The sequence below is a fragment of the Aphis gossypii genome, chromosome 3 (genome assembly GCF_020184175.1).
Source record: "Aphis gossypii isolate Hap1 chromosome 3, ASM2018417v2, whole genome shotgun sequence".
NCBI classification, from domain to species: domain Eukaryota; kingdom Metazoa; phylum Arthropoda; class Insecta; order Hemiptera; family Aphididae; genus Aphis; species Aphis gossypii.
The window spans coordinates 19,393,499-19,403,537 of NC_065532.1; the positions used below are offsets into that span (position 1 = coordinate 19,393,499).

General features: G+C 28.0%; 1 protein-coding gene across 1 annotated transcript in view; it reads left to right on the forward strand.

The window, feature by feature from the left end:
• LOC114126356 (segmentation protein cap'n'collar-like) overlaps positions 1 to 7,781 on the forward strand; it is an 83,266-nt gene extending 75,485 nt beyond the window's left edge. Inside the window, exons 7-15 of the mRNA XM_050204757.1 lie at positions 1,487 to 1,883; positions 3,091 to 3,218; positions 4,043 to 4,142; positions 4,218 to 4,461; positions 5,429 to 5,538; positions 5,639 to 5,776; positions 6,099 to 6,388; positions 6,503 to 6,676; positions 6,772 to 7,781. Of these exons, the coding sequence (XP_050060714.1) occupies positions 1,487 to 1,883; positions 3,091 to 3,218; positions 4,043 to 4,142; positions 4,218 to 4,461; positions 5,429 to 5,538; positions 5,639 to 5,776; positions 6,099 to 6,388; positions 6,503 to 6,676; positions 6,772 to 6,918 (1,728 nt within the window). The 3' untranslated portion in view covers positions 6,919 to 7,781. The remainder of the gene's footprint in view (positions 1 to 1,486; positions 1,884 to 3,090; positions 3,219 to 4,042; positions 4,143 to 4,217; positions 4,462 to 5,428; positions 5,539 to 5,638; positions 5,777 to 6,098; positions 6,389 to 6,502; positions 6,677 to 6,771) is intronic.
• The last annotated feature ends 2,258 nt before the right edge of the window (positions 7,782 to 10,039 follow it).

Below are 10,039 nucleotides of genomic sequence, written 5' to 3' on the forward strand. Positions count from 1 at the left end.
TCATGAAAATAATATTTTTTAAATTTATATTTATTTAGATCTAATTCTTCTAGATCAGTTTCAACATTCTAACAATAGAGCGATTGATAAAATATACAGTTGTTAAAATTAACACAGAATATGGAGCAAGAAAAGTTTTCAGATACTGAAAGCGAGAAACCCAAAATTAAATTAAAATAGCGTTATATCAACTTCGCCATTAATAAGCGTATGAGTGGAAATAAATTTCAAATTACCTGTTTTCTTACAACATATGGTTAAATCACATGATCCGAGATACATAGATAAATTATTATTTAATGAAATAATATAATAAACTGTAATATAATGAACATATAATATTGGGGTTTTTACTAATTATTATCTGATATACCAATAATAATGTTATTCAGTTATATGCAATAAATATACTATCTTAATAATTCACAGTTCTCAATCTCGGATGATTTAGAAACTCATCATAATATTGTATGTTAGTTATGATAATATTATAATATGATATTGTAAGTGTAATGACTATTGATTTCTTTTGTTTTATACCTAATAAGTTAATATCAATCATATGAAAACGTGAAAGTTTAATTATTATCAATGCTGAATATTGTATCATGTAACGGGTTTTCTGTATACGTGTAACATATTTAAACAATTATAATTTTTGTTCTGTTACATGCAAAAACGTGAAATAAATATTATAATTATTGTTTTAGGTTGAATTAATATTAATCATAATTATCTAAAAACAAGTATCTCATTAAAATTAATTTCGATCTATTCAATAATTTTCTAGGCGTGTTATTATGGATATTATTAATTGAGTTAACCTATATACAAATATAAATTTACTTTTTTCTTTTAAGTGTATTGAATTTTATTATTAGACATAAACAAGCCGAACATATGAACACGAAAACCGTTAACACTGAACTGGATTAGGTATATAATATCGTTTACACGTTTTATCATGATTTAGGTACTTAGATATTATATCTGTAAAGTACAATTGATATTTTATCAAAGCACTTTATCCACTCAAAGGTAAATAATGTGTAAATTACACGGTTAATGTACAAAATAAACGTTTTACAAATAATATTTTTACTTTATCCCATAGGCATGGTAGTGTTAACATAATCCGATTTTGATTTTCGTATACTTTACCCGCGTAACACATATAATGTATACAAATACAGACCCGGTCTGCTTATTTCCTGGTTTCTATACTTATACGTAATGTATTGTTTTTTCGAATAATGAATTATTAAAACTATAAATAGGTACACGTTTAAAAAATATGGTCGTGATCGTCATAGTCATTATATACACAATAAACTCTATATAAGTTATAAAATGTCTTTGTTAGTATACAAATATAACTCAAAATGGGTACATTTTTTATAAATTTATAATATATATATAATATATAGGTAATCATCTTATATACATATTATCAGCTGTAATTAATTACGAAACTTTGTCGCTTTAGGGCAGGATGGGCTACACGAGAACGGGCAACAGTGGAATGGACCAGCGAGGCTGGCAGGACTTGGCTACATGCAGCCCCATGTTAGCGTTCCCGGTCGAAGGACAGCACCACCACCATCAGTCCCATTATGGTCAGCATCCGTCCGGCGCACTCAGTTACCCGCCCGGGCCCAGCATGTATCACCATCCTCATCACCATCAACATCACCACCAACACAACAACCACAACAGCAACAACAACACGGGAAACGTATTGTTGCAGAACGTAAGCCTCTGCGCGCCTCCGCCGCCGCCACCTCCGCCAGCGTCTACGTCCATTGACATGGGTGGAGGCCACGCGACCACGTCATCTTCGTCGTCGTCCCTATCACACTATCATCACCACTCTTCATCGATCGGTACGTTGTCTACATAATATACTGCTTCAATACTATCAGTAAACTCAATGCTCACTGCAATGAGCACTTTGAAAAAAACATTTCACTTCATCGATTGTTGTATATTATTATATAATATGATATTGAGTTCGTTTGGTATAGGTATACCTACTTCTTATTACTCTTATGAAAAATAGGTTTAGATTATAGTATTACTTTAAGTATGTTAGTTGTGTCGCGAGTCACGTAGGTTGACCCAACAAAAAGTTTTCAAGAACTTACAAAATCTTAAAATTGTATGCATGGATGTTAAATATTCATATTTCTTCGTCATAAAATAATTATCTAAATTCCTTAAATTTTTTTGCATGGAGAATTTTCTTCAAGTTGCACAACTTAGTTGTTTATCTTTTGTACGGTCATTTTAATTTTTAATACATAAGTATTGCTTTTTTTTTTTTTTTGTAATGTAAAAGAAATATAAAATTGTATATCACTAATCATTATACAACAAGTCCAAAACAATGAATAATAACTACAAATACTGAAAATTAGATTTCAAATCAATATTAATCATTTAGTTCGGTTAGGTAACCTTTTCAATTTATTAACGACAAAAAAACGATTAAAAAATAATCTAGACAGACAGACTTTACAAACCATGATTTGTACAGATTGTTATTGACAGTTAAGTTCTATCTGATGACTTTGTAATTTGGACCTATAAAGGTCCTTTATATTTGAAATTTAATAGCCTCGTGATGACTTGCGATTATTGTATATTGATACGATTTTTTATTATTTTAAAATTTAGTACAATTATTATAAATTGAATTATATTTTCGACTATTTATTGATTTTAATTTTCGGCTAACCAATCTCGATCCATAGATGAACTAACGTATAGATAGGCTTATTTTATTTGGATAAAGAAGTAACTAATACATTAAAAGGTTCAACACGTATATGTTGGTGTTATAAAAATATTATATTTGATCATTACGTATTAGCCGTCATGATATGTATATTATGCTGCTGTACTTGTATTTTATCGTTTACTGCTCAATAGGCAATATATAATAGAAGTATTTTAAATACAGGTAGATAGCGTGTTTATTAGATTATAATTATAAATTATGTGCCTACCGCTGCAAACTCATCGTTATCGTTGTACGTTCAACAAAATATTTAATAAATTATAACATATAAGTGTATTTTTGTAATACAGGTGTTTCGACCAACTGCAATCTGAGTTCGGCCGTCGCCACTTCGCTTCACTTACCCGGCAGCTCATCCGAACAGCCTCCTGCATTCAAGACAGAACCTCATCAACATGAAATGATGTTTCCCTATCAGGTAATAATCACTAGCATGTGTTCACAGAGTGTTTGATAAAAATACATATACCTATGTAGATATAAGTATATTTATATTTAAGTATACGTATTGCTGTCAAAGCCTCCAATTACCAGCCAAACAATAATACAAATATTTTTATGAGATTTGCAAATTGCATTCGGTTGATTGAAACTGTAAAGTAAAACATTCGTGTTAATTCTTTTTTAAAGCATTTAAAAGATCCAGCATTTATGATTCTTTTATAAAATAATAAGTCATCATTTGAAAATCTACTAATGTTTTTGAAAATATTTTTTTTACATAAATTCCAGTCGAAATAAAACAAAATTTTTTAATATATTGATAATTATATTTTTTAAATATTTTACTTTTTTGTTAATTAGATATATCTGAAAATGTTATTTTACTGTTTACTCCTAAAAGTACAAACTTGATCCAATTTTCTACCAGAAACTATATCATATATTGAAAATATAATCGTTTTATTTTTTGCTATAAGTATAGTTTTTAAAATGCACATATATAAAAAAAAATAAATAATCATTGTGTTCAAAATACAAAATAAAAAAAATACATATTTTTAAAACGCTAGACACGATTTAAACATATTGATAAGGAAATAGTGATATATATTATGTACCTATACATCTACCTCTTCACAAATACATCATTGACCTATTATTGGTTAATAAACTATAAATAACAGATATAATTATACTGATTTGACAGTGTAGTGTTCGTAGATCTATACAATATAATTTGTCTATAATATATTAACTATATTTACTATATTATTATATTTAATATTCCCATATATTTAGAATCACAATAATGAAATGGCGCCTTCATCGGATGGACTTTTGTCGTCGATATTAAACGATGACGATTTGCAGCTTATGGACCCGTCGATGGGTACAGACGGTAAGAACGCCAAAATCTATAAAAATAAATACAGTTTGTAATTTTCGGGAGTTTCCTTTATTCCATAATATATAGGTGGTATGTACCCGGTGAGGATGATGGACACAGCTAGCAGCTCAGTGCCGTGCAACAACAATACAATGAACACCGCAACCATGGTACAAAACGGTAACGCGGGTGGTGGTGACTCGGACAGTGCCGTGAGTTCGATGGGCTCAGAACGCGTGCCCTCGTTGTCTTCGGACACCGAATGGATGGAAACAAATTCAGACAGCGGACACAATGACGGGTACCCGTCGCATTCCAACCAAGAATATGGGTAAGTTCTACAAGTTATCTTGTTATAAATGACAATGAATTTTACATTTGTCATTTTGTCATGTTTTTATATTTCATAATATATAGTATACAAAATTTAACAGAAGAAACTGACTTATTTAACTTTCAACAACGCTTATTATTAGAATTAACGTGCTACCTAGCATATCATTAACTGGTAATGCTATATGTAGGTGATTACTTGAGATAAAAATCCGTTTCACTGTACTGGACATTACAAATTTGATATTTATATTTTGAGTATTTTATATTACAAAATACATTTTTTTAGTTGACTGATAGCCGATAGTTTACACTACCTATCCGTTTGTAAAATACCTCGGAAACAAATACGTACGTATTATATTCGTATTTATAGAATTGTGATTCGTGGGCCAGATCTTTCGTTTATTCGTCTGAATATCAACGCAGAATTCACCAAAAAGCAAAATCGAATGATATGGTTTATCCACAAAATTAAAAACAGTGTTTGGACGGAGAAACCTAATTCAGTATCCGTCCGTGCAAACATTCCGAACTGTGTGATGATAACTTATATTCAAATCAGCTAAAATATCTCTATTGCCGTATTTCGTTGTTACCAAACAGCATAAACAGAGCTTGTATTTTTCATTAAATTGTTGGGTATTTTGTTCATAAGAAATATTAAATATTCAAAATATCATCGTACTTATCCTAAGTATAGTCAATGATGTAGTCATTGTAAAAAATAAAAATAAAATAGATATTATATTCATAAATAGTTCTCAATCGCACTATATCCATAATATAACATAATATATTTTTTGACATTATATTATATTATGTTCTATAAACAGTATAAACACAATATTTCTGTATAATATAATACCGGTACTTTAATATTTTATGATTTATTGTATGCTATCTGCAATGTGTAGGGCTTGTGTTATTAATTAGTAAATTATTATGTTATTGTTTTGTTCCAGAAAAATGAGGTGGTTGGACAACTATCTGTATTCCGGAGGTCGTGGTCACTCGGCTGCTCCACAAAAGAAATATCAGTTGTATGGTAGGCGCCTAACAGATTCTTTATCAGGTACATATTATTAATATTATTAATTTAACAGTTTTTAAACGCTGAAGTTCGGTGAAATAATTCTTGTCTCTTGTTTTTTTTTTTACCTCTTTATTTTTAGCGACCCCGAACGCCACTGAAACGTCAAGGCCTAATCACGTAGGTCTAGTGCCCGATTCATTGAACCTGCCGTATGATATGTCTGTCAGAGAAGGCATCCCAGTGCCCGGCTCTTCACAGTTTAACCGGCACATGGCTGGTGCGTAATTTTAATGTGTTATTATTATCTATACTAATTAATTTAATTTTTATACTATCTCGTATTTGGGTGTTACTATAGATAGCCACGAGGGGAATAAATAGGCTCAGACCCTTCTCCTCCCACAAATACAACACTTAATGATGTTATCCATGTAATATCTCAAATGTTATTAAAAAAAACCTATTGAAAAAAAAAAATTAATTACTCCAATTTGCATACCTACTTGTAGATTTGATTCTTATATTTCAACAATGCGTTGTTGTCGTATAATACTTGTCGTAAAATATTATTTATTTTTGATTTTGGTTTGAATATTAAGGTTGTTCACGTGTGATGACGCCCGAACACCAAGTGGCTCTTAACCATACGTATGCATTGCCTGTCGAAGGTCCCAGGACACCACGTAACAAGTTCAAGAATAGTAAGAGGAGCGAGGATGAACAACTTACAAGAGACGAAAAGAGGGCCAGAAATCTGAATATTCCTATTAGCGTCGACGACATAATCAATCTGCCCATGGACGAATTTAATGAAAGGTTGTCCAAATACGATCTATCTGAAAGTCAATTAACATTAATTAGAGATATTAGGCGTCGAGGAAAAAACAAGGTTTGTATAGGGTTGTATAAATGTATAATTATTCATTTTTAATATATTATATAATATACATTATCGTTTTGTTTTGTGGACATATTTTGTTAATAATGTTATTATTTTGTTTAGGTGGCTGCTCAAAATTGCCGGAAACGTAAGCTGGATCAAATCCTCAGCTTAGCCGATGAAGTAAAACAAATGAAAGACCGAAAGTTCAATCTGTTACAAGAACGTGATTACTTAATGACCGAGCGTGTCAGAGTCAAAACCAAATATGATCTACTTTATAACCATATTTTTGGAGTAAGTTGCACGATTGATAAACATAATTTTAAAAGTATATACTGTTCAAAAATGGTCTTGATATAAATTTTAATCGCAATTATTTGTATGTTTAGAGTTTAAGAGATCCTGACGGAAATCCGTACTCACCATACACTCATACGTTGCGTGAGCAACCCGACGGCAGTGTCAGTATTGTACCTAGAAATAATGGTACCCAAACCGACCGGAACCCTCGGTCTAAGCAACACAAGGACAAGTAGTTTTAAAAATTACTTAATGTCCGGTTATATTTTTATACCTAAATGCTGTGATAAATACTATGGGTGGTTTAATCACCTCGAAATTATCAGGGAGCCGTGTGTACTTAATAATTTTGCTCAAACATAATATTATACACTTTTTTAAATTTTAATCCCAAAGACATCAGATTAATTAGATACTCCTTGATAAAATCTTTATTAAATTATTTTTAAAATAAGCTATTAGTATGTTATATTTAAAAAAAAAACATAAAGTTATTTAAATTAACGAATCTTAATTAATTTTTTCCTTTTTTTGTTTTTTCTTTTGTATATTTGCAAACTATTTTTTACTTGACTCGCATACAAATATTTCACAGAACAAATATTTTGCTCAGTCATATAAGAAAAATTTCTCATAGTTATATGTTGCGTTTTTATTTTTTCTTAATACAACTTTGTCATTTCTTGAATAGGGAAACGGATGGTATTGGTTGAATTTTGCGAATTCATTATAATTTATTAATAACTTGGTGAATTTCTATAATTTATTGTAAACTATTTTTTTCTCTAACCACGATGTGTTTAAAATAAAATAATGTATCGTAGTTTCTGGTTTATTAATATTGTATGTAAATTAAAATATATATCATAATATTAGAATAATTTATAAGGTGGTTAAATTTTATGACATTTAAAAATCTTTGGTTATAATTTGTATTTTTGGTGACTATTAGGTTGGTGTCTATATTATATTATATATACTGTAATATTATTTATTTTGTAACTAAGAAAAAAATGTATAATTTTTTTGTATATTAATACTTGTATTACGTACAATTTAGTATAATTAACATTTTCAATAATATTTTCTTTTTGCCTAATTTGAATGACTTATTGTTGATTACTATTTAGTACCTATATTTTATAAACCAACTCGTCACAATATTTAAACTTTAACATAACAATACAATGTGCGTGTGTGTTTGTTTTTACCTATATGGTTATATTCAATGTTGAATATAGCTTAGTATCCATTTTTAAATACGAAATACAACACTCCATGTGTCTAATCACTATTCAAAATATACTGCGTATCATTGATTATAATTACAATAAATTACTATAAATAACTATTCATTGCAAAATTTACTATACAATAATTATTTATTTTTTATTTTTTTATGGAAGAAAATATTCACATTTCCACATAGAGTTTACATTTGTGTGTTTTGTGCATATGTGTGCTTGAATACGAATTATTTTAAGAAAAAAATATTCGATTTTAAACGTTGAAATGGTTTCTAATAAAGATTAGATTCAATCGGTACTTTTCAAAATCAACGCAAAATGTAAGAATCAAAATTAAGAAAAAATGTTTACAATAGAGGTGACTAACATAAAATAGCTATTGGTATGGATAAAATAAAAATACCAAGAAACAAAATATTTATAAATACATTTTTATTAAAAACATACTAGCAGCACCTGACCATGATGAACGCCGTAAGTAGGCCACTATGTTTTGTAAGGATTGAAATTTTAATACAAGGTTTTTCAAAAAAAAAATTGTATATGTATACTATTAGTGTTTATACTGTACCGTTTAATTATGCATATTTTTCTTTTTGTTAAAAATCATAATCAAAAACTTAGTTCCGTTATCACTAAACATAGTTTCCATAACAAACAATTAAAAATAAAATACGATTGATATAGAGTGAAAATAAATTTATATAAGCAGGTACGAGTATAAATGACGATGTATTATACGAGACTGTACATTGCTCATTAAAATTATTGTCATACGTAGGTACATAAGATATAAACGATGTACAACTATTTTATATCTACAATTTAATTTATACACCTATGAAATCGCGATTAAAGGCTTGAAGCTTGTAATTTGTAGAATAAGAATTTTGAAAATAATAATATATAGGTATGTATATTAAAGAATTATAAATGTATATTTACAATGAAATCCGTTCTTTATTCATCATATAAGTATATAATTAAATATATTATTATTATTGCTGTTTATATTTTTATATTTTTTTGATTTTTTGCATTGATATTGGTTAAAATGTATAAATGTAGTATGAAAATAAAAAATTTAACCATTAAACTTGTCATTTTATTAAATTTATTTTGAAATACAATATTATAGTGAATTGAAACACAATAAACATGAACGTTTTAGATATATTATTAATTTAGTTATTAGTTAATAGGGACCTAATTTTTGGTAAATGAATAATGACTTTGAAAGTTGTTCGCAGTTGTGTACATAAATACAGTAGTAACCGATTTTTTATAACCTAAGCAGTTTAAATTAAAAAAAAATATATACATAATTATACTCACCAACATTTTTTATAGATGAAAATTTATACGGTTGATGTGGCCAACATATAATAGTTGGCTGGCAATATGGATAAAAAAATATATTTATATATATTTAAATAAATAAATACATTTATTATGTTATTTAAATATGTTTATGAATGTATTTCATATTATATAAATAAGTTTTTATAAACAAGATACTAACAGCATATGTCTATAATAAGAGCTGAAAGTTGGCCACTTTGTAATGTAGCTAAGGATTACAATTTGAGTACAAGGTTTTTACCAAAAATAGTGCATAGCGATATATTAGTGTTTATAGTTTATACTTTAACCAAAAACAATATCGACATTTTTATAAACTTGATTTTTTTTTTTTTTTTTTGAATTTATATTAAGAATTCTTTTTGAAATTAGTATTTAAAAGATGAAAAGCGATTTTAATTATTTTGTAATTAAAAAATAATCACTGTGATAACGATATTATATATGCATAGGTAATATGTATGATATATATTTCAATGTATGTCTTAGACCACATTTTAAAAAAATACAAAAAAAAAGTCTTTAAGATTGTTAATGTTTGTTTATTGTATGTTTGAGATAAATGTTACCTTAAAACGTTAGAACTTAATATCTTATTTTAGTATGGCTATTTCTAAAACTTAATCACACATTTTCACGCATGAAATGCTACTTTTACTAAGAATTTTTTTTAATATTAATATTTCATAATATGAGTATACTAGTACGTTATGGTTTGTAGTAAAAATACAGTGCGGTAAAGTGGGTA